Genomic DNA, 25,870 nt, shown 5'->3' with positions numbered 1-25,870 from the left:
TAGACTGATCAGGAGCTTCCCTGGTGGCTCAGTGGTAAAGAATTTGCCTGCAATGCAGGAGATGCAGGTTCAGTCCTTGAGTCAAGAAGATCCTCTGGAGAAGGAAATGGCAACCCACTCCAGCATTCTTGCCTGGGAAATCCCTTGGACAGAGAAGCCTGGCGGGCTACAGTCCATGGGGTTGCAAAAGAGTTGGACATGACTCAGTGACTAAATGACACCAGCTGATCAAAAGCCTCTTCTCTATCTGAGATAAAATTTACTGCTAACTGGATAGAGGGACTGGCTGTTAGGTAGGAACCTTTTATTGAAGTTACTCATATAGATGTTTTCTGTAGAGGTGCAGTACTCATGAATGGGCAGTTGGAAAAATCACTGAAATGTAGTGAGAGTGATAGACATTGGAACTGAACAGACAAAGCCTTTTAATGTGAAGTTTACTGTGGCAGGTACTCAAAATTATATATGGTTTCAAAACAATTAGTGCCTCTGTCTGTGTGGCAACCTCACAGTACTTGAATGAGGATTTGTTCATTTGATCTTCTTTGGGATTCATGTTGAATTTCTGAATGTACACCAACAGAAATGGGAGAAAAAGACATTAAGTGACAAAGTCTTACTGAATGTTGCTCAGAAGATTTGATTTAAATGAAGCAGTGTACAAAAGAGCATTATTGGGGAAACCAGACATCATAAGACACCTGAAAGTTCCCTGGTATACTTAGAATTTTTGCAGAGATTGGCAGTAGTTCTAGTTAGGTTTAACCAGACATTCAGACTCACAGGACCCAAATAGCACAAACTTAGCATTAAATTCATTTAGAAGGATATTGGACAAGAAACAGCATTCAACAGAGCATTCCTCTTTCACTGGAGTTTCCAATGGCAGCCCAGTTGCTATTCTTTGATCTCTACCCCCCAAATGACAACTTGGGTACAAGGAGATAAGATCCATATAGTTAGGAACAGGGATTACCTTGGCTTATAATATTTATGATGTCTAAGAACTGATAGCTTTTGTAACAGTTTGATAAGTATAGTTTCTAGGGTCCCTGTGAGGGACATGCTCAATTACATGCATATCCACAATCAGAGAAGGTCAAACTATGGCCTTCCATTAGGTATGTAGTTCATTTAGAGTCCTCCCATCCAGATGCAGGGTAAATCAAACGCTTCCCTGGTGACTCAGCTGGGAAAGAATCTGCCTACAATGCAGGAGACTTGGATTCAATTCCTGGGTGGGGAAAATCCCCTGGAGAAGGGAATGGCAACCCATTGCAGTATTCTTGCCTGGGAAATCCCATGGATAGAGGAGCCTGGTGGGTTACAGTCCATGGCGTTGCAAGGAGTCCGGCACAACTGGGTGAGTAACACACACACACACACACACACATATCCAGATACAGTTTATATATCAGGATTTATTTTTACCATGAGCAATATTGCCTGGTGTTTGTTAATCCTTTTTCTATAGTTGGTAAAGTTAATTCAGGAGGAGGAAGAGAGAGTGACATATTGGCTACCTTCAGGGAACATAATCTTACAGCACAGATGGTAGTAGAGAAGATAGCAGTTCACATTTGAGGATCTAGAGTTGATTATGGTGTGACTCAGCCCTCTGAGATTAAATGTCCTACTTGCTAGGGTTATCGATAGGGATAAATAGGTCTCTTTTCTTAGATTAAAAGGTTTCTCAGAATTAACTTGGGGCTCTGGTCAAAAAATACATCTATTAATTTGGTTCTTTTACTTCTAGTTTTTTGCTTCTGGGTGTTTACCCTCTGGTACCTAGGGAACAAATTAACAAAATCATAGAATTACTGTGGACTCTATAAAGTAACAATAAATTAAAATGACCATCTATCTTGGAGATTGTGTGAAGGATGAGAATTTCTGGAATATTGCATCTGTTATTTAGGTTGTAAGGTTGGAAAATAGAGTAGAAGCAGAGAGGTGGGGCATTTCTAGTCTCTTTGGCTAAAAAGTTTGCAAGGTATCAAGCTAACTCTTTCTTAAAGGAGTTTGAGACCCTAGGATGAGAGACTGAAGATGGCAAGAGCATTTCTTCTCAGTATTTAGAACTTAAATGTGTCAACTGAAAGAATAGTAGAAGTGGCAGAAGATAGAAATCACAGATTCAGCCTACTTTCTATGTTACTCTTAAACCATAATGCTGCTTGGTTTGTACTAAAGACAACTGAACATCATCTAGCACCCCATGCAAAACTCTGGGAGAATTCTGTGTATACTGAGAGACCATCTGACAGAACCACGAGGGAAGTAAGAACTCTGAAGGAGAAGTTGGACCATCTCCAGTGTTTATTTAGGAAAGAGACAAGAGACAATTAATATTCTAAGTACCAATATGCTTCTTCAAGGATTTATCCTAGCAATGCAAGGTTGCTTTAACCATAGTAACAGAATAAAGGAGAAAAATCATATAATTACCTCAATAGATGCAGAAAGGAGCATTTGAAAAAATTCAATACCAATTTCTCAGCAGTTTTAATATAAAGGAATTTCTTAATCTTGATAAATGGCATCTGTGGTGAGCTAACATCATATATAATGATGAAACACCGAACACTTTTCCTTCAAAGATTGGGATCAAGGCCAGGATGTTTGTTGTCACCACTTTTATTCAATATTGTACTGAAGACCTTAGCCAGGGCACATGATACAAAATCAATATAGAAAATTTATAGTTTTGTATATGAACAATAAACATTTGGAAGATGAGGTTAACGAAACAATTCCATTTACAAATGGAGACTGAAAGTAACAGAGACTTCTTCGAAGTGAATTTAGCAAACGATGTAGAAAAACCTCTACCCTGAAAGCTAATACATTATTGAAGGTAATTAAAGAAGATCTTATTAAATAGAGATTCTGTGTTCGTAGATTAGAGAACTCAATATTGTAAAGATGTTATCTTCTCCCCAAATAAATCTATATTCAACTCAATACCATTCATAATCCTTGCAGGCTTTTTTTTCTGACTGTGCTGGGTTCTTCATTGTGGTGCCTGGGTTTCTCTTGTTGCAGAGCACAGGCTCTAGAGCATGGGCTTTAGTAGTTCTGGAGTGCGGACTCTAGTTCTGGCACACAAGCTCTCAAGCATGCAGGCTCAGTAATTGTGGCATGCTGGCATAGTTGTGGTGTGCTGGCTTAGTTGCCCTGCGGCATGTGGGATCCTAGGTTCCTAATCAGAGATTGAACCCAGATTCCCTGCATTAGAAGGCAGATTTTTAACCACTAGACCATCAGGAAGTCCCCTAGCAAGCTTTTTAAAAAGTAGACATTGATAGCTGATTCTGAAATACAATTGGATTTATAAAGGAACTGAATAGCCCAAACAATATTGAAAAGGAACAGAATTGTTAATAGTGCCTGACATCAAGATTTACTGTAAAGTTGTGATAATTAAGATATTATGGTATTGGCATAGGAAAGACAGATGAGTGGAACAAAACATGAAGTCATGAAATAGAAACATCTCTGGTAAATTAATTTTTATCAAAGGTACAGGACAGTTCAGTAAAGAAAGGAAAAGATTTTCAACAAATTTTGCTGAAACACCTAGATATCTGTATGGAAATAATTCCCACATATACACAAACATTAATTCAAGGTAGATCATGGACCTAAATGTAAAAGCTAAAACTATAAAGCCTCTGAAAAAAAAAAAAAGGACTATATTTGTGGCCTGAGAGTGGACAGAAGGTTCTTATATTACACAAGACACAGAAAGTAACAACCATGAAAGAAAAATTTGATGAATTAACTTTGTCAAAATTTAAGTCACATGCTATTGAAATAGACCAATAAGAAAGTGTATGGGCAAGTTACAGACTAGAAGAAAATACTCAAAATGCATATATCTGACTTGTATATAGAACAGGTTATTTTAATATCTTCTAACTCAATAATAAGACAACCTTTTTTTTTTTTTGTGGTAATGAGCAAGGATTTGAATCTGTGGTTCACAAGAAAGATACATCGCTGGCCAGTAAGCATAAGAAAATCTGTTAGTGTCACTTGTTGTCAGGGAAAAGCAAATTAAAATCATCATGAAATACAGCTTGACATTCTCCAAGTGGTTAAAATTTAAAAGACTGGCAATAAATTCTCAGTGCTGGTAAGGATGTGGACCTACTGGAACTCGCATCCATTGTTCATGAAGAATATAATGATAAAGTCACTTACGAAGTTTCTTATAACACTACAGATATACCTAGGGCATATGTTTATAATAATAAACATTAGCAACATTAATAAATATTATATAATGTACCCTCTAACCTAGCATTCTGCTCCTTGTGGAGTGGAATCTTTATCCAAAAGAAATGAAAACATGTATCCAAAAAAGACTAGCACAAAAATGTTCATAATATTTTATTCGTAAGAGCCCCAAACTGGAAACAGCTCAGGTGTATGTACATCAACAACAATATGGCTAAACCATATTATATTTGTTAATGGAATACTATTCAGCAATAAAAATGAACTATTGATGTGTTCAGCAACATGGATATATCTCAAAACGATCATGCTGAGTGGAAAAGGATTTACATAAGAGTATGTACTGTATTCTGTACTCCAGGGCCAAATTTGCCTGTTAATCCAGGTGTCTCTTGACTTCCTACCTTTGTATTCCAGTCCCCTATAATGAAAAGGACATCTTTTTTGGGTATTAGTTCTAGAAGATCTTGTAGGTCTTCATAGAACCATTCAGCTGCTTCAGCATTACTGGTTGGGGCATAGACTTAGGTTACCATGATATTGAATGGTTTGCCTTGGAAACAAACAGAAATCATTGTGTCGTTTTTGAGATTGCATCCAAGTACTGCATTTTGGACTCTTTTGTTGACTATGATGGCTACTCCATTTCTTCACAGGGTTTCTTGCCCACAGTAGTAGATATAATGGTCATCTGAGTCAATTACACCTATTCCAGTCCATTTTAGTTCACTTATTCCTAAATGTCGACATTCACTCTTGCCATCTCCTGTTTGACCACTTCCAGTTTGCCTTGATTTTGATTCATGGATCTAACATTCCAGGTTCCTTTGCAGTATTGCTCTTTACAGCATCTGACTTTGCTTCTATCCCCAGTCATATCCACAACTGGGTGTTCGTTTTCCTTTCACTCTATCTGTTCATTCTTTCTGGAGTTATTTCTCCACTGATCTCCAGTAGCATATTGGGCACCTACCAACCTTGAGAGTTCATCTTTCAGTGTCCTATCTTTTTGCCTTTTCATACTGTTCATGGGGTACTCAAGGCAAGAATACTGAAGTGGTCTGCCATTTCCTTCTCCAGTGGACCACATTTTGTCAGAACTCTCCACCATGACGCAACCGTCCTGGGTGGCATGGCACGGCATGGCTCATAGTTTCACTGAGTTAGACAAGGCTGTGGTCCATGAGATCAGATTGGTTAGTTTTCTATGACTGTTGTTTTCAATCTCTCTGCCCTCTGATGGAGAAGGATAAGAGGCCTATGGAAGCTTCCTGACAGGAGAGACTGACTGAGGGGGAAACTGGGTCTTGTTCTGATGGGCAGGGCGTTGCTCAGTTCAGTTCAGTCCAGTCGCTCAGTCATGTCCGACTCTTTGCGACCCCATGAAACACGGCACGCCAGGCCTCCCTGTCCATCACCAACTCCCAGAACTTACTCAGACTCATGCGCATCGAGTTGGTGATGCCATCCAGCCATCTCATCCTCTGTCGTCCCTTTCTCCTCCTGCCCACAATGCCTCCCAGCATCAGGGTCTTTTCCAATGAGTCAGCTCTTCGCATAAGGTGGCCAGAGTATTGGAGTTTCAGCTTCAGCATCAGTCCTTCCAAAGAACACCCAGAACTGGTCTCCTTTAGAATGGACTGGTTGGATCTCCTTAGACTCCAAAGGACTCTCAAGAGTCTTCCCCAACACCACAGTTCAAAAGCATCAGTTCTTGGGCACTCAGCTTTCTTCACAGTCCAACTCTCACATCCATACATGACCACTAGAAAAACCATAGCCTTGCCTAGACGGACCTTTGTTGACAAAGTAATGTCTCTGCTTTTTAATATGCTATCTAGATTGGTCATAACTTTCCTTCCAAGGAGTAAGTGTCTTTTAATTTCATGGCTGCAGTCACCATCCGCAGTGATTTTGGAGCCCAAAAAAATAAAGTCTGACACAGTTTCCACTGTTTCCCCATCTATTTGCCATGAAGTGATGGGACCAGATGCCATGATCTTAGTTTTCTGAATGTTGAGCTATAAGCCAACTTTTTCACTCTCCTCTTTCACTTTCATCAAGAGGCTTTTCAGTTCCTCTTCACTTTCTGCCCTAAGGATGGTGTCATCTGCATATCTGAGGTTATTGATATTTCTCCCGCCAATCTTGATTCCAGCTTGTGCTTCTTCCAGCCCAGTGTTTCTCATGATGTACTCTGCACATAAATTAAATAAGCAGGGTGACAATATACAGCCTTGACGTACTCCTTCACCTATTTGGAACCAGTCTGTTGTTCCATGTCCAGTTCTAACTGTTGCTTCCTGACCTGCATATTGCTTTCTCAAGAGGCAGGTCAGGTGGTCTGGTATTCCCATCTCTTTCAGAATTTTCCACAGTTTACTGTGATCTACACAGTCAAAGGCTTTGGCATAGTCAATAAAGCAGAAATAGGTGTTTTTCTGGAACTCTCTTGCTTTTTCAATGATCCAGTGGATGTTGGCAATTTGACCTCTGGTTCCTCTGCCTTTTCTAAAACCAGCTTGAACATCTGGAAGTTCACAGTTCATGTATTGCTGAATCCTGGCTTGAATTTTGAACATTACTTTACTAGCGTGTGAAATGAGTGCAATTGTGCAGTAGTTTGAGCATTCTTTGGGATTGCCTTTCTTAGGGATTGGAGTGAAAACTGACCTTTTCCAGTCCTGTAGCCACTGCTGAGTTTTCCAAATTTGCTGGCATATTGATTGCAGCACTTTCACAGCATCATCTTTTAGGATTTGAAATAGCTCAACTGGAAGTCCATCACCTCCACTAGCTTTGTACGTAGTAATGCTTTCTAAGGCCCACTTGACTTCACGTTCCAGGATGTCTGGTTCTAGGTGAGTGATCACACCATCATGATTATCTGGGTCTTGAAGATCTTTTTTTACAGTTCTTCTGTGTATTCTTGCCACCTCTTCTTAATATCTTCTGCTTCTGTTAGGTCCATACCTTTTCTGTCCTTTATCGAGCCCATCTTTGCATGAAATGTTCCCTTCTCTAATTTTCTTGATGAAATCTTTAGTCTTTCCCATGGGCCATGCTCAGTACACCTTTAATCCAATTTTCTGTTGATGGGTGGAGCTGTGTTCCCTCTCTACTATTTAAAAGGGAAAGTGAAGTCACTTAGTCATGTCCGACTCTTTGCAACCCCATGGACTGGGGCCCACCAGGCTCCTCCGTCCATGGGATTCTCCAGGCAAGAATACTGGAGTGGGTTGCCATTTCCTTCTCCAGGGGGTCTTCCTGATCCAGGGATCGAACCCAGGTCTGCCGCATTGCAGGCAGATGCTTTAACCTCTGAGCCACCTGGGGCCAAATTATGGTGGAGGTAATGAAGATAATGGCGACCTCCTTCAAAAGGTCCCTGCCTGCAGCAGGCCACCACTGACCCACGCCTCTGCTGGAGATTTCTGGACACTCCTGGGCAAGTCTGGGTCAGTCTTTTGTGGGGTCACTGCCCCTTTCTCCTGAGTCCTGCTGCGCACAAGGTTCTGTTTGTGCCCGCCAAGAGTCTACTTCCCAGTCCTGTGTAAGTTCTGGCTGCTCTATGGTGGGGTTAATGGCAACCTGGTCATAGCGAACACCCTCTTCCAACAATACAAGAGAAGACTCTACACATGGACATCACCAGATGGTCAATACTGAAATCAGATTGATTATATTCTTTGCAGCTAAAGGAGGAGAAGCTCTATACAGTCAGCAAAAACAAGACCGGGAGCTGACTGTGGCTCAGATCATGAACTCCTTATTGCCAAATTCAGACTTAAATTGAAGAAAGTAGGAAAAACCACTAGACCATTCAGGTGTGACCTAAATCAAATCCCTTAGGATTTTACAGTGGAAATGAGGAATAGATTCAAGGGATTAGATCTGATAGACAGATTGCCTGATGAACTGTGGATGGAGGTTTGTATAGGAGGCAAGGATCAAGACCATGCCCAATAAAAAAAAAAATGCAAAAAAGCAATATGGCTGTCTGAGAAGACTTTATAAATAGCTGTGAATAGAAGAGAAGCAAAAAGCAAAGGAGAAAAGGAAGGATATATCCATTTGAATGCAGAGTTCCAAAGAATAGCAAGGAGAGATAAGAAAGCCTTCCTCAGTGATCAGTGCAAAGAAATAGAGGAAAACAATAGAATGGGAAAGACTAGAAATCTCTTCAGGAAAATTAGAGATACCAAGGGAACATTTCATGGAAGGATGGGCTCAATAAAGGACAGAAATGTATGGACCTAACAGAAGCAGAAGATATTAAGAGGTGGCAAGAATACACAGAAGAACTGTACAAAAAAAGATCTTCACGACCCAGATAACAAAAAGGTGTGATCACTCACCTAGTTGCAGACATCCTGGAACATGACGTCAGGTGGGTCTTAGGAAGCATCACATGGACAAAGTAGAGGTGATGGAATTCCAGTTGAGCTATTTCAAATCCTAAAAGATGATGCTGTGAAAGTGCTGTACTCAAAATGCCAGGAAGTTTGGAAAACAGCAGTGGCCACAGGACTGGAAAAGGTCAGTTTTCATTCCAATGCCAAAGAATGCTCAAACTAGTGCACAATTGCACTCATCTCACGCGCTAGTAAATACTGCTCAAAATTCGCCAAGCCAGGCTTCAATAGTACATGAACCATGAACTTCCAGATGTTCAAGCTGGTTTTAGAAAAGGCAGAGAAACAAGAGATCAAATTGCCAGCATTTGCTGGATTATCGAAAAAGCAAGGGAGTTCCAGAAAAACATCTATTTCTGCTTTATTGACTATGCTGAAGCCTTTGACTGTGTGGATCACCACAAATTGTGGAAAATTCTGAAAGAGATGGGAATACCAGACCACCTGAGCTGCCTCCTGAGAAATCTATGTGCAGGTTAGGAAGCAACAGTTAGAACTGGACATGGAACAACAGACTGGTTCCAAACAGGGAAAGGAGTACCTCAAGGCTGTATATTGTCATCCTGTTTATTTAATTTTATGCAGAGTACATCATGAGAAACGCTGGGCTGGATGAAGCACAAGCTGGAATCAAGATTGGCGGGAGAAATATCAATAACCTCAGATATGCAGATGACACCACCCTTATGGCAGAAAGTGAAGAAGAACTAAAGAACCTCTTGATGAAAGTGAAAGAGGAGAGTGAAAAAGTTGACTTAAAGGTCAGCATTCAGAGAGTTAAAATCATGGCTCTGATCCCATCACTTCATGGCAAATGTAAACAGTGGCAGACCTTATTCTTTTGGACTTCAAAATCATTGCAGATGGTGACTGCAGCCATGAAATTAAAAGACACTTACTCCTTGAAAGAAAAGTTATGACCAATCTGGACAGAATATTAAAAAGCAGAGATGTTACTTTGCTAAGAATTGTCCATCTAGTTAAAGCTATGGTTTTTCCAGTGGTCATGTATGGATGTGAGAGTTGGACTATAAAGAAAGCTGAGTGCCAAAGAATTGATGCTTTTGAACTGTGGTGTTGGAGAAGACTGTTGAGAGTCCCTTGGACTGCAAGGAGATCCAACCAATCCGTCCTAAAGGAAATCAGTCCTGAATATTCATTGGAAGGACTGATGTGGAAGGTGAAACTCCAATACTTTGGCCATCTGATGCAAAGAACTGACTCATTTGAATAGACTCTGATGCTGGGGAAGATTGAAGTCAGGGGGAGAAGTGGAAAACAGAGGATGAGTTTGAGTAAAGTCCAGGAGTTGGTGATCGGCAGGGAGGCCTGGCATGCCGCAGTCTATGTGGTCGCAAAGAGTCAGACACAACTGAGCGACTGAACTGAACTTATGTACTGTATGATTCCATTTACATGATGTTTGGAAGAGGCAGCAACAATCCTATGTTAAAAACATTAGAATAGTGTCAGCTAGTGGATTTGGAGATTGTCTGAAAAAAGGTATGAGAGAATTTGTGGGAGGTTGGTGGTGATGCAGTACTCTGCCTCTTGTGTCACATGGATGTATATACATTTGTTAAAATCCATTGAATTACACAGTTTAAGATTTGTACCTTTCATATATGTGCATGAGTAAAATGCTGGAAGGTAATGTAAGGATTATAATGAATTCATTAGATTAGTAAGAGAATGAATGATTTCAACTTTCTGATTTATTGATCTACTGTGTGGTAGCTAGTCTTCAAAGATTGTCCTCCTGTGAGTGAAACAGGCCTCCCAATATTCATGCCCTTTTGTAGTCCCCTCCCTGTCTTCTGGGCTGGTTCCATAAATCACTTTTAATAAATAGAATGCAGTGAGGAAGTGACATTCTGTAATTTCCAAAGCTAAGTTATAGCTTCTACCTGGGCCCCTTGTAGTGCATTCTGTGGGAGATACCAGTTGCCATGTAAAATGTCCAGCTACCCGGGATTGCTGTGTTGAAAGGAAACCCCAAAATACCCATATTGACAGCTATTTACAGTGGGGGAGGGACAGAGAGATGCCTGAACAATCCCCAGTTGTTCCAGCCTCTCAGTTGAAATACCAAACATACATGTGAAGAAACAGTTTTAGATATCCAGCCCAGTTCAAGGTTTGGGTGATTTTATCCCAAGCCACTCTCTAACTGCTGTGAACCACTTGGCTGAGTCCAGTCAATCCACAGAACTGTGAGCGATGATAATTTGTTTTAAGCCACCAAATTTTAGGTTGATAGCTAAAACTAACGTCTCTAGAGATAAATGTGTCATACATAGATACATAATACATACACATGTGGGTATATAGACAGACATAAGATAAACACTAGATTAAAAACACAATTGCCAAAATTTAAAAATAAGGTGTATGTCTTTCTGCCTTTATAAAAATTATGGCTAGTGTTAGGACTTTCATTCAGTTTATTTATTCATTCATTTGTAATATGATCTGCTAATGGGGTTGAAAATCACATTATTAAACATATTAGTTATATCCATAAATCAAATATCTATGGGCCCAAAGCCTATGAGAAAAGTGACGTCCTTGGAAACTTGATCTCTGTCAAGAGGTTGCAGTGTTACTAACTTGGACCATCTTAAAATGAGATATGCCCGTACTGAGTCCTGTACTTTGGAGGGAAGAATGAGGATGCTAGAAGATTTGCAGGTATGTTGTAGCTCTCAGTAGCCCCCACCCCACCCCCACACTGGCCCTTTTAACTCCACTACAGACTTTCTTAAAAAGAAAAACCCACCTACTCTTTGTGACACCACTTCCATCCCCCTGTTTTGGTCCAGTGTGATAATCTCTCATGGTCAATTTCTATCTTCTTTTGCCTTCCTAACAATAAAGAAGAGTCTCAAATTACTTGACCCTGTGCTTCGATTGCTTGCCCCTAATTTAGTTTGCCTTCTTATTCTCACCAATATGAAGCAAGTCCAGATTGCCACACTGTTACCAATGACTTCATACTGCACTGTGGGTTTGTTGCTCAATTTCAGTAGTGCTAGGGTAGGTAGAAATTATATTTTGTGCTATTACATATCATCATTAAGTAACATTTTCCAAAGTGTAGATTTTTGGTGAAATAAGACTTTAATAAATAATAAAATATATAAATGTATTGGGCCAGGGAATTTTTTTGATCAGGATGGTATATTACTAGGAAAGTGTCCTACATAAAAAAAGTTCTGGGAAATTTGTGTTGTGAACCTTCTTTTAAACTCTTAACTTCTGTTTTTCTGATTATACATGTAAAACATATTGACTGCAAGAAATTTGGAAGTAACAGAAAAGTACTTTTTTAAAAGGAGAAATATATAACAAAATTTGTATTTTAGGCTCTGCATCTGCATATGCAAATACCAGTTGACTTATTTTCATAAGTTTCCAGGCAGCTGTAGCTTGGTATGGCCAAACTGAATAGCCCCCACTATAGTTCTAGAACTAATGTCCACACAGTCACCCAAGACAGAAACTTGGCAGGTATCCTAGATTCCTTTCCCCACTCCCCATGTCAAATTAAAACCATCAAAACTTTCTTCTTATTCTTTAATAGTAAATATTTACTAAGTCCCTCCCTTCATGAAGTGATGATGCTGAATTGCTCATTTTTTATCTTCCTATGCTGTTTTTTTCAATTGCTGCTACTATGTTGCTCCTGGAATGATGTTTCTAAAATATGCATTTGATCTTACAATGGCTTCTCAGAGCTTTCAGAGTAAACTTCACATTCTTCATTTTGGTCACTGTAACCTTCATGACACCACATTGGCCAACCTCATCTCATTCCATTCCGCATCCCTGGCATCCTAACCCCCAAGCAACTTGCTATTCGTCAGGTATATCATATTCTCATTTGCCTCCCTTGCATCATTGTGGAAGGCCCTCCCCTTTCTCTTTTAATAATACCATTGATACCTATTTGTCTTATTTTCACTCAATAACTCCAGGAAGCCTTCCCAACCTCAGCCTGAGTTATACGCCTCTCATCCAGTTTCACGTAGCCTACGATGCATGTCTCAATTATAACATATATCATATTTATATATTGCCTTATCTATCTGCCTCTCAAAAGCATAATAGGTACTTGAGAAATGTTTACTATGTAGGTAAATGGTATTTCTTTGGAGATTGCTTCTTTTTATGATCTGGATCACTTTGTGAATATGAATGAAAGTTCTAGAAGCAGAGGATCTAGGTGTTAAGTAAGGATTTATTTAAGATATGGATAAATAAGGAAAGCTAGGATAGGAAGGACAATTTATCATCAGAGACAAGGATGGAAATAAGTAGTTACTTTGGGTTAGTTAATGAGGGAGTGGTCCTTAGTGGTTTTACTGTATTTATTTTTTATCAGTGGTTTTAGATTTTTTTAATCAGTGGCTTTAGATAGCACCAAAAGCATGATGAGAAGGAAATATTCTGAACATTCAGAAAAATTACAATGTAAATAATTTAGTCATGTGATAGAGTCACTTTGATAGTATTTAAGTGAATGTCCATATTGTACATAAAAGTGTGTAATGGAACAATAATACCTTTGAAGGTAAGGACCAAATTTAATGTTTCTTTAGTATTCCGTATATTGCTCCTTATATAAGGTGTTTGAATAAATTATTTCTACTGTCATTGAAAATATATCCAAGAATATTAAATAAAATGGGTAAGAAAGTACAGATCTTTGAGCATTATTTTAAAATATTTTAATCAGTAATTGCACATCTGGGAATACAGTGCAAATAAATAGTACTAATATACATGATAAAATGTGAGTATTAATACCTCAGGATATTTTTGAGAATCAACTAATAACATTTGCAGAGCCCTTTCTACTTCTTAATAGAGGTTAACTGCTGTTAACTAATGTTATTAATATTTGTTTTTATCATATTTTTTAAGTTAAAAATAAATATCTGCAAACTTTTAAAAATACAAAACTAGTAATGAATGAAAAAAAATCAGTCATGCACTGATAGTCACATAGCATAGATTCTCCTCTCTATTACACTTCCTTGAAAATTGCAAAGTTACAGTAACTAGTAGTTCGGGGTAAAAAATCTGATTTAAGAATGAATTCTTCCTATTGAGGAATTTGCTAGGTTATTTTGAGTCAGAATGAGATTTAAACTATTGGAAGGATAAAATGGAAGAAGATACTTTATAAAAACTGACTATTTAGCTCATATTATTCACAGACTAAGAGTCCAGTTAGTATTAATGCTGTTTACTCTTTTTTATTTTCTACGATTGACTATCTCATGCAATTTTATTCATACAAAATACATTTCTCATTCAGACAAGGGAAATGAATAAGTTTGTCAGTTTTTCTAGTAGTCGTTTATGGCCTTTTTCAGTGTTAATTTCTTTCTTTATCGATGGTAAATTTCATGAGGGCAAAATTATGCCTGATATATTTTCATTCTTATGTTCCAAGCATGGTAATTGGCACAGAGTGATAAATATTTATTTGTTCAACAACAAATGATTGGGGAAGACAACCTTATTACAACCATGTATTTATATTATTTGGTTCAAATAAAATTTAGACTCTAGATTTGCGTGTTAAAGACCAGCATTTTAATGCTGAATTTGTAACTATTTTCTATTTCTAACCATTTTATTTCCCACTGAATAATCTGGATCTGTTTGGTTTGTCCTAATGCCTAAGTTATTGCCAGGTTTTAACTTTGGAAATAGCAAGGATTAACTAGAATACTCTAGTAGGTTCTTAATATTTTATTCCAAGCTAATTTTCACCCAGTGAATCATAACTTCACATATTTGGAGTTGTCCAAAACATGTATGACTCATTTTTAAAAATTCTATTTATGTACAGAATGAATTTTTATTTTAATATTTCACTGTCTGTTCCTGTCTTTTTTATTCTGTCTTTTACTGGCTAAATAATATATCCTAAAGCAAATACTCAGGAGTTCCTTTCAAAGAACAAATTCCCTAGAAAGCAGGAGTAGAAAATGGCTGTTGCCTGCTTTTCTTATTTTGTGCTGATTTTTAACATTCTAGAATATTAATAAGTGCTTATTATGTTCATGATTCATGTAGATATATTCTTAAATCCTTTAAATTTAGAATGCTATAAAACAAATAGCACATATTTTCTATGGTATCTGATGAAAATTTTTCTATTCTATTTTTAATACATCCATTTAAAGCCCTATTTTACAAATGTAGAATGTGAAAGCCAATGGGTTATTATCTTTGTTTTGTATTTGTTAACCTAGTTGTTAATAGTACTAATATAAATTTTTAACAAAAATGTTCTCTATTTTAAATATGAGTACAGCATCACTTTCAGTTAAATACATCTGTTATAGTTTATCAAAATAACATTCTCTGACTGTATTCTTTTGATTAACCAAATATCCCCTCTCTTTGTCTTTTTGAGTAACAGCATGCTTCTATGACTCTTTAATTAAGTGACCTTACCTTACATTTGTCTCGACTGGCTTCTGTTTACAGAAATTGTAAACCAATTGAATGCTCTGAGCAGCTTAGATGAAGATCAAGATGACTGCATAAAGCAAGCAAATATGCCTTCAGCTAAATCAGCCAGTTCCTCTGAAGGTCTAAGAGCTTTCTTCCTTTCTTTCTGCTTCTGATTGCCTGTATTTACTGTGACCTGCTGCCTCTTGACTTTCTGTCTGTACTTAGCTGTCAGTTTTGTCTTTGTGCATTTCCTTTAATAAATTTTCTTTGGTAATTTGTAGTGCACCAACAGGCAACAGCATAACAGAACTTACCATCTTTAGCAAAACCCGTATCAGGATGATAGGCAATGATTTTAAAATATCTTATAACAATTGGTCATATGGCATATTTCTTTAGTTAGCTTATATATTGTAACAATATTGTTTTAGAAATATTTGCTTATATTACGTCAATTTGAATTATTCCTATTTAGCAGTGAAGGATGTTTTTTCTCAGAATATATGTTAGTACTTTTTTATTGAATCAAGTAAGATTGAGATGAGTTTTTCTATTTATTATCTGTTATTTTCAAATTCATATGCATATGTCTGTTTTCTTTTATTTGAATATGTTGGTATGCTACAAAATACTTGAATGGCATTCTTTCATTGGCAAAATGCTATATCTTATTATTTGCAGGTATTATTAGTGTAAATTTTTGCGATTTGAAATGTTCCATGAATGAATGATAATTATGCTTAACTCTATGTAACCATAGTGAACTGACACATATGTTTATTTTCAGAGCTTATCAACAAACTTAACTTTTTGGATGAAGCAGAAAAGGACTTGGCCACTGTGAATTTAAATCCGTTTGGTGATCCTGATGTAGCAGAATTAAACCCGTTTGGAGATCCTGATTCAGAAGGTAGCGGATTTTTTCTTTACTTTTGAAGTCTTTATTTAGTTAAGTTCTCATGATTTGTAAGGACAGAAAGAGGTTTTTTTGTTTTGTTTTAAAGACTTACAAGTTTTGTTTATAATGACTATTATTTATTCAGTACCACTTGCAATTGATCAGCAATTCTGGGTAGCTTCTATTGAATTATTTTTAAAGAAAAAAGAAAGCCTACATAGACATTTACTTGGGGCTTATTTTTTTTTGACTCTATGAGTTTGGTCAAATAGTAAAGCTGTAATATTAGATATAACAGTATTTACTTAGCTGGCATACAGTAAAGTCTTGTTATTTTGGCCTTACCAAGCAAGATCAGGTTGTGGGAAATACCCATATTATTAGGGTGGTGGAGGTGGCCTCTCTCTATATATACAGCTTCTCCACCCTCACACCTCAGTGTGATGAGCCTTTCCACCCCTAATTCCCTGTCTCTAGCTGGGAACTATTCTCAGTAACAAAAGTTAAATTGTTAATGTCACAGAACAGAAGAAAAGATTAAGAGCTACTCCTGTCATATATACAACATATATAGAAGAAATAAAACCAAGGTTTTTTTTTCCTTAGTCATTTTTCTTATCAAGTAGTTTCAAACTATTAAAACTTAGAAAAGAGCTATTAAAGAAATAAGACCTTTGTTTAATTTAACTCTGGTCGAAGTAAATGCAAGAATGGGTAACCCTATTGCATCTTTTAGACTGCTCTTATGACATCCTTGTGAGCTTTAAAGAATTTTGCTACTGCCAGTCATGGTGAAAATGAGGTTTCAATTTAAGGATTCACTGTTTTAGAGCAATATCACTTCATAATCTACTTCTCCTTCTCTTTCCTTTACTTTCTCCCTTCTTACTGAATTCTAAACTAGTAAGTTTAGATTAATGAGATTGCATTTTTTTGTGATTTATTTTATATTAAAGTATTTGAAATCTTAATGATTATAATACATCTTAGAAGTAATCTGGTTCAGCAGCCTTTTTTCATAGATTAGGGAGCTGAGGCCCAGAGGAATTAAGTGATTTGAACAATAACTTCAGGTAAATGGAAGTGGAGTTGGAGCTAAGATTACTAATCAAGTGTCTTCTTTTGACCACAAAGCTTCTTAATTACATAGTATATATGTCTGAATACATTGAGTTAAAAAAAGTTACCAAAATATTTTGAGATAGGAGTATTTGAGCTTTTCATTTTAAAATTAAATAAGTAATTTTTAAAAATATATGTGTGTCTGTTTCCGAGGTATAGAAGAGTACTACATGATGTATATATTGCATTTCTATTTTGGAGAGGTTAAGAGAGCCTGATTCAGAATCTTTAATTATGCCTATAGAGCTAAGAATAAACCTGACAGCCAGTATTTTCTTTAAATAAACACTTCTTGGGGACTTTAGAATAAGTGTTTTCCATTAGAAGAATACTCATTTTTCTTGAAATAATTTATTATTAATTTTTATGATTAAAAACATGCATTCTCAAGTAACACAAGTAGTTAGGAAAGAAAAAAATGTGTTGCAGTTGTTTAGATATTTGGGGTTTTTTTTGGTTTTGTTTTTATAGTTTCAGCTCTCCTCTTAGATTCATGACAGTCTGTTCTTCAGTGACCTGTTTAGAAAGTCATTTTAAAATGTATGTTATCTTTTAAATGAAATAATCTCATCTTAAACTCTCCTTTGTTGCTATTCTATCATCTTCAAATCTTGCTCTATAGTTTGAGTACTTTCTTGCTTTTGGCTTTATAATTTATGAACTTGCTTGGATCAATTTTTGTAATCCTTTACCTGAAAGTAAAAATAAAAATGGCATTTCCATTGAACAGCTTTTGTCTGTTTCTTAAGCATTTGGGACTTGGGATTTATTAATAAAAAATTGAGTCGGCAAAAAAACTCTTCAGTCTCTTCTACCCTCAGAGAAAAGATAATGATTCATTTAGATTATTATAAAGGTTGTAGTGGTATTTGAGTATTATCCTGGTGTTACTAAAGATACAGTTACTGAGTCTCTTCTCTACCTTAGGCTATTTTTAAATTCATTTCACTGTTGATTTATTATGATTTTGTGAATTCTGTTCAATACTTTATGATTGCTTCACCATGATGCATAGAATTTCAATTTAGAGTTGTTTGTTACAGTTATCTTTTCAATATAAAGACAATAATTTATCTGGGCTAATGTCTAAAGTATAAGTAAAAGTAGTTTGACTCTAAAATATAAAAATCATAAATATATGTCAATGAAGAGATTTTTTTTTTTCTTTTTAATTATTCAATTTATTGGTTAAACTTCTACTTATGGCATAGTTAAGAATTTCCATATGCTTGTCACTACCTCCCAGCATTTAGCATTTTTTTTTTTTTTTAATTTTTATTATTATTATTATTTTTTTCCAGTGGGTTTTGTCATACATTGATATGAATCAGCCATGGATTTACATGTATTCCCAATCCCGGTCCCCCCTCCCACCTCCCTCTCCACCCGATTCCTCTGGGTCTTCCCAGTGCACCAGGCCGGAGCACTTGTCTCGTGCATCCCACCTGGGCTGGTGATCTGTTTCACCATAGATAGTATACATGCTGTTCTTTTGAAATATCCCACCCTCACATTCTCCCACAAAGTTCAAAAGTCTGTTCTGTGTTTCTGTGTCTCTTTTTCTGTTCTGCATATAGGGTTATCGTTATCACCTTTCTAAATTCCATATACATGTGTCAGTATGCTGTAATGTTCTTTATCTTTCTGGCTTACTTCACTCTAATGAAGAGATTTTTATGTTAATTGGATTATATTGTTTGAAAGGTCACTTATGAAACTATTTTTCTTGAAGATTTTGATAACCAATTTTCTGCCTTCTCCTAGAAATGTTTTGTTAGAGTTGCATGGCATAATTAAAATTACTTTTGAACTGTTCTGTGATTATCATCTCTCTGAAACTTTTTTCTCATTTAGGGAAATGTTTATATCATTAAAATCTAAATTTTAAACAGTTTTATTATACATTCCAGTTTTGGGTGTTTTTTTTTTGCTGGGGAGCCATGCTGTGCAGCTTATGGGATCTTAGTTCCCTGACCAGGGACTGGACCCGGGCCCATGGCAGTGAAAGCACAGAGTTCTAACCACTGAACTGCCGTGAAACGCTCCCTAGTTTTGTTTTAAAATATTAATAAACATAAAAGCAAAATGCTGGTACTAAGTACTCCATAAGTATTTTTGGAGGACATGATGCTATTTTAGTGCTTTTTGTGCTATGAAGTCAGAATTTTATTTTTAAGAATACCTTTGTTTTCAAATTGAAATTTGTAGTAAAATTTAGAATTTAGTGGGATACAACTATCTGCTTCTCAGTATGATTTTAATGTAGCCTTTTCAACTTTAGAAGTCTTGTTATTCCTTTATGTTATTATATAAAGTACTGACTGAATATGAATTATGTTGAAAAGGCCCATTAAAAGCTGTAAAGATTTAAGGTCTTATAGTATACAGAAACCTGCTCTTTGAAGACTTCACGAAAACAAATTCAGTGATACATGGTGTATTTTTGATATATTCCGAAATGAATTTTCAGATATCTAAGTGATCTCTGCTTGTATAACTACCAGAGACCATTACAAAATTAAGTTCATTTTATGTTTTTTTAAAAAGCAGAAATTTTTATCTATCAGTTTGGGGTGGGGCAGCTTAGTATAGTGAAATAAAATAAGCAATAATAAATATTGTACCTTTAAGAAAGTTAAAATTTCTAAAATCAGCATACCATAAGACGTAGACAAAAATCTTAGATATCACATCTTCTGAACTTAGCCCCGCTAAAACATATTATTGATTTGCACTTTCAACCCCACAGAGTATTAATTCAAGATTGAGTATTTTTGAAGACTCAATATATAAGCAAGTATCAGGTAGTATTAATTTAATTCGTCTTTTGCTATTGTTTTATAGAACAAATCACTGAAACAATTTCACCTAAAAAACCAGAAGAATCCTTTTATAGTAACAGCTATAATCCCTTTAAAGAGGTACAGACTCCACAGTATTTGAACCCATTTGATGAGCCAGAAACCTTTGTAACTGTAAAGGATTCTCCACCCCAGTCTACAAAAAGAAAAAATATAAGACCAGTGGACATGAGCAAGTATCTCTATGCTGATAGCTCTAAAGCTGAAGAAGAAGAATTGGATGAGTAAGTACATTTCATTTTGCAATCATCATATTTTAACTAAAGAGGTCTTTAATATACCTTTGTGTGCATGTATGCTCAGTTGTGTCCAACTCTTTGCGAACTCATGGACTGTAGTCCACAGGCTCTTCTGCCCAGGGGATTATCCTGGCAAGAATTCTGGAGTGGGTTGCCATTTCCTCCTCCAAAGGATCTTCCTGACCCAGGGATTGAACCCGCATCTTCTGCATTGGCAGGTGGATTCTTTACCACTGAGCCACTTGGGACGGCCTAATGTACCTTTAGATGGGTAAAAAGAAGTCTGCTGCTGCCTCTGTTTGGTCACTAAGTCATGTCCAACTCTTTGGAATCCAATGGACTCTAGCCCACCAGCGTCCTTTGTCCATGGGATTTCCCAGGCAAGGATACTGGAATGGGTTGCCATTTCCTTCTCCAGGGATCTTCCCTACACAGGGACTGAATCTGCGTCTCCTGCATTAGTGGACAGATTCTTTACTGCTAAGCCACCAGGGTAACCCAAAAAGATGTCTGTCCCTATGTTAATATACAGTTTATAAGTTAGTATCTATCTCATCCCCAATCTGAATTTTTATAATCTTGACCCTCATTCTCTCATCCTCTTCCACATGATTATGTATGCATCTTAAACTAACAAATGAAGCAAATATGTTTCTGGAGTCTCTGGTTAGAATTCCAATTGTGTCTTTCCAAGCAACCATGTTATAAATGGTATATAAGTGTTTTTAATTGATTCTTGAAGGCATTACACTTCAGTTATGTTATGGGTCTATTGTGGGAGCTAAATAATTATTTCTGATATTGATTTGATGAGAAGATTTATTCAAATGCCAAGCAATGAGATCATGACATTTATAAATTCAGAATTATCTGCTTTTGCATTATTATTTCTACCCAAAAGAGAGGTTTATTGACCACAGGCTCAATATATAAATAGTGTGATTAGGGCTTCCATTTTACTCAAATCCAGATTAGGGATAGGAGGGTGCATTCACATTGTATTCTGGAATTGTACACTGCAACCCATGTAGCTGCACATTGTGGCCCTGAGTATGTTTGAAAAGCAGCATAAAACTTTTAGCCATAATGGAGTGGCATGGAGTATTTATAGCTTCTTGTCTTACACAACTGAAAAACTGAATAAAATATATAAAACAGCAGTTTTGGGACATAAAATTGCACAGGACCCCTGAGGGAACAGAAACAAGGAATGTGAACCCTACAGTTGTCCAAGCCTTATTAATGGGAGAGTATTTCCAAGTGCAATTCAGGGAGAGAGAATCCAAACACTCCAGAATCTCCCTGTGCTGAGGAGGCAGAGTTTGGACTTTGAAGGTACTGGGGTAGCTAGAATTTGTGGACAGAGTATCAGAGAGGAGAAAGCTACTCATAAAGAGTTTCAGCAATCTGTAGAAAGTTTCTCTTGAGTCTTTGAGTACTAATCAGAGTATAGGGCTTCCCTGGTGGCTCAGACAGTAAAAAATCTGCCTGCAATGCAGGAAACCCCGGTTTGATCCCTGGTTGGGAAGATCCCCTGGAGAAGGGAACAGCTACCCACTGCAGCATTCTGGCCTGGAGAATTCCATGGACAGAGGAGCCTGTTGGGCTACAGTCCATGGGGTCACAGAGAGTCAGACACGACTGAGCGACTTTCACTTCACAGTCAGAGTATACATATGAGGAAGTTACTGAGAACAGAGAATTAGACAGAACAATCCCTGAAGTTCACTCAGGATCAAGAGTAGTTTGGATTTCCACCAGCCAGAGAGAAAAGACATCCTAACATATGGGACATCGAGTTGAGTCCACAGAAAAGTATTGTCCCAGTAGTGGGACCAAATTAACCCTAACTAAAGGCTGTTGTAGACTTTCCCAACAAAGTTTAAAAGCAAATCTCAAAAGAATCAGAATAATTTCATATAATTGTATCCCACACGGAGCCCAAAGATATTATATTAAAAAGAATGCTAAAAAATTCAACATCCAACACAAAATTCACAATGTCTGACAGCCAATCAAAAGTTGATCAGGCATGTAAAGAAGCAGGAAGTTTTGACCACTATGAGGAGGAAACTCAGTCCTTAAATATGGATGCAGAGATGGTTCAGATGATGAAATTAATAGACAAATGTGGTAGTTTAACTATTATATAAATATACTCCAGATATTCAAGAAGGTGGAAGAAATCATTAGCATGGAATACAAAAAGTAAATTCAAATTCAGTTTATAAACATGAAATATACAAAATCTGATGTAAAATACACTGAATAGGATTAATCCCATGTTAGATACTGCAGAAGGAAGTATTAGTGAACCTAAATGCTTAGCAATAGAAACTCTCTAGATTAAAATATAAAGGAAAAAAGTGAACAGAGGATCAGTGGGCAACTTCAATTAGCCTAACGTAAGTGTAACTAAAGTTCCCAAAGGAGAGGAAAGAAGATGAGGGAAACAGAAAAAAATGTTTGAGGAAATAATGACTAAAAGCTTTAGAAATTAAAAACATATGTAAATCTACATGTCTGAGTAGCTGGATGAACCACAAGAATGATGAAGAAAACTATACCCAGGCTTCTTAACAAAAGCAATTCAAGTTAGAAGATAGTGGGGTAATATATAACTACTGAAAGAAAAGTAAAGTCGCTCAGTCATGTCCGACTCTTTGCGACCCCATGGACTGTAACCTACGATATTCCTCCATCCATGTAATTTTCCAGGCAAGAGTACTGAAGTGGGTTGCCATTTCCTTCTCCAGGGAATCTTCCTGACCCAGGGATCGAACCTGGGTCTCCCATGTTGCAAGCAGATACTTTTACCCTCTGAGACATAGTCCAGAAGAAAGAAAAAAACCTGCCAAAACAAATTTTTCTTTCCAGGAAAAAAAAAAAAGGTCAAAATAATGGACATTTCCAGACATGCAAAACCTGACAGAATTCATCATTATCAGACTTGCTTTGCAAAAAATGTTACCAAAAAATATATATATATATTACAAAGAAATCCTTCAGGCAGGAGAAAAATGACAGTATTTGGAAATTTGGATCTACACAAAGGAATGATCAGCACAGGAAATGGCAAATAGAATATATATAAAATATATGTCTTATTTTTAAAAATTTCTTTAAAAGATAATTGATCATTTAAAGTATAAATAGCAGTATATTCTGGGTTTTGGATAGGGGAAGAAATAAAACAAATGACAGTAGTCACACAAGGGCTGAGCATGGGGAAATTGAATACTGTTTTAAGCTTTTTATACATGCTATTTGAAGATATACAGTACTATCTTTTTTTCATGGATGACATAATCATTTATGTAGAAAATTATAAGGAGTCTCTACAAAGTCTACTATAACTAAAAAGTAAATTTAGCAAGGTAAAGGATACAAGGTCAATTTATAAATTCAGATGTATTTCTCAATAGTAACAATTAACGATCAGAAGTAGAAAATTCTAAAATACATATACAAAAGCATCCAAAAAAATAAACCAAAACTCAGGGATAAATTTGGATGAAGATGTTCAATGCAATACCTGTATGCTGAAAACAATAAAACATTGCTGAGACAAATAATGGAGAGAAATGTTATAGCCATGGATTCAAATTGATCTATAGATTCAGTGCTATCCTAATAAAATTTTGGTATATTTTTTGTAATAATTGATAAATGCTAATTCTAAAATGTATACAGAAATATGATGGACCTAGAATAATAGCCAAAAGAATTTTGTAAAAGTATAAAGGCTGGGGACATACACTACTCAGTTTCAAGACTCATTAACCAAGACATTCTGGTATTGGCTTAAAAGTAAACATATAGTTAAATGAAAGAGAATATAAATAAATCTATAGCTAGATCCACACATATATTGCCAATTGATTTTTGACAAAAGTAGCATGGGAAGTCAGGCAAGGATAATCTTTACAACAAATGCTGCTCAAATAATTAAAGTATTATTATACTTTAATAATTAAAATATCCCAACCCCTCCAGAAAAGAACTGCAGTCCTTACCTCACAACAAATATAAATTTTAACTAAAAATAGATCATACCCTAAAAGTGAAAACTGAAACATGGGAACTTTTAGAAGAAAACATAGAAGAAAAATAAATTAGGCAAAAATTTCTTGAATAGAATGCAAAAAAAAGTCAAAGGAAAAAAGTTATAATTCAGATTTCTTTAAAGTTAAATCTTTTGCTGTTTAAAAAACACTGGTGAAGATAAAAAGGCATGCCACAGTGTGGCCAGACTTCTTTGTAAAATACCTATCAGTCAAGACTTCTATCAAGTATATGTAAAGAATGCTAGCTCAATGATAAGACAGCCTGTCTGTTTTAAAGAGAGAAAAGATTTAAACAGACATTTCACAGAAGATACAAGAATAGCCAATGTGTACGTAAAAAGTTGTTCAACATCTTAGTCATCAAGGAAATGCAAATTAAAATCATGTAAGATGCCAGTACACACCCACCTGAATTGCTCAAATTTAAAAGACTTTACTATACCAGATACTGTCAGGGACATGGAGCCACTGGTACTCTCAACTCTCAAAGTTCTAAATGCAGCTATTTTAGAAAAAAAAGTTGCCAATTTTTGAAAAATTTAAACATATTTCTATTGACCTAACCATCCCATTCCTAGGTATTTAACCAAAAGAAATCAAAGCATACGTCCACAAAAAGTCACATACATGAATATTTTAACAGCTTTATTTATCATAATGTAAGATATGGTAATAACCCCAGTGTCCACCAATAGTCAAATAAATAAGCAAATTGTAGTATATCCATAACAGTGGAATACTACTCAGTAATAAAGAACAAACTATTGATACATGTAAGTGCATGGATCAGTTGGAAAGTTACTATGCTGAGTGAAAGAAGTCAGACCAAAGAAGAGCATATACTATATGATATCCTTTATTTAAAACTGGAAAATACAAACAGTCTGTAATGAGAGAAAGTAGACCCATAGTTGCCTGAGACTGGAGGTGGAGGGAGGGATGGATGGATTAAATGGGATACAAGGAAACTTGTGGAGAATTGGAAATGTTTGTAGTCTTGATCGTGCTGATGGTTTCATGCTTATGTGCATATATAAAAACTCATCAAGTTATACTTTTTAAATATGTGCTATTTACTGTATATCAATAATACCTAAATAAAGCTGTTAAAAAAAAAAAAAACCCACAGCAATATTTAACTTTATTAACAAATACTCTGTCACATGAGTGATTCCTAGCCTAGATTTCTTGGGCTTTAGGTTTGTTTGATGAAAATAATTGATGTGAAACAGGGGAGATCTACAGAATATTTTACATTTCCTAAAAGCTAAATAATAATTATATGTTTGCTTATAGTGAGGCTATATGGGTCTTTGTTTTCCTTGGAAATACTGAATTTCATTGTACTGATGTTTATTTAGACCTTAAGAAAAAGTTATTTCTTTCAAAATGCAGTGTAGTAGGAAATTTTTTCAAAATATGGGTTATATGGGTTGAGAGGGGAATTATAAAAAGGCTCCTTTGATGTACAAAAATGGGGAGCAGTTGCTTTGTGTGCAGTAAGAAATGCCATCCCTCTCCTGTACATTGGTCAACTCCCATCTTGAGCATT

General features: G+C 36.2%; 1 protein-coding gene across 4 annotated transcripts in view; it reads left to right on the top strand.

Annotated features, from left to right (window-relative positions):
• Window positions 1-25,870, top strand: part of EHBP1 (EH domain binding protein 1) — a 339,975-nt gene that overhangs the window by 137,745 nt on the left and 176,360 nt on the right. For all 4 annotated transcript variants that reach the window (XM_061155211.1, XM_061155209.1, XM_061155210.1 and 1 more), the window contains exons 8-9: window positions 15,919-16,041; window positions 19,996-20,236. In XM_061155211.1, the coding sequence (XP_061011194.1) occupies window positions 15,919-16,041; window positions 19,996-20,236 (364 nt within the window). The remainder of the gene's footprint in view (window positions 1-15,918; window positions 16,042-19,995; window positions 20,237-25,870) is intronic.

The sequence above is a fragment of the Dama dama genome, chromosome 11 (assembly GCF_033118175.1).
Source record: "Dama dama isolate Ldn47 chromosome 11, ASM3311817v1, whole genome shotgun sequence".
In the NCBI taxonomy this organism is placed as follows: domain Eukaryota; kingdom Metazoa; phylum Chordata; class Mammalia; order Artiodactyla; family Cervidae; genus Dama; species Dama dama.
The sequence above is the reverse complement of the archived record's forward strand: the minus strand, read 5'-3'. Positions and strand labels throughout refer to the sequence as shown.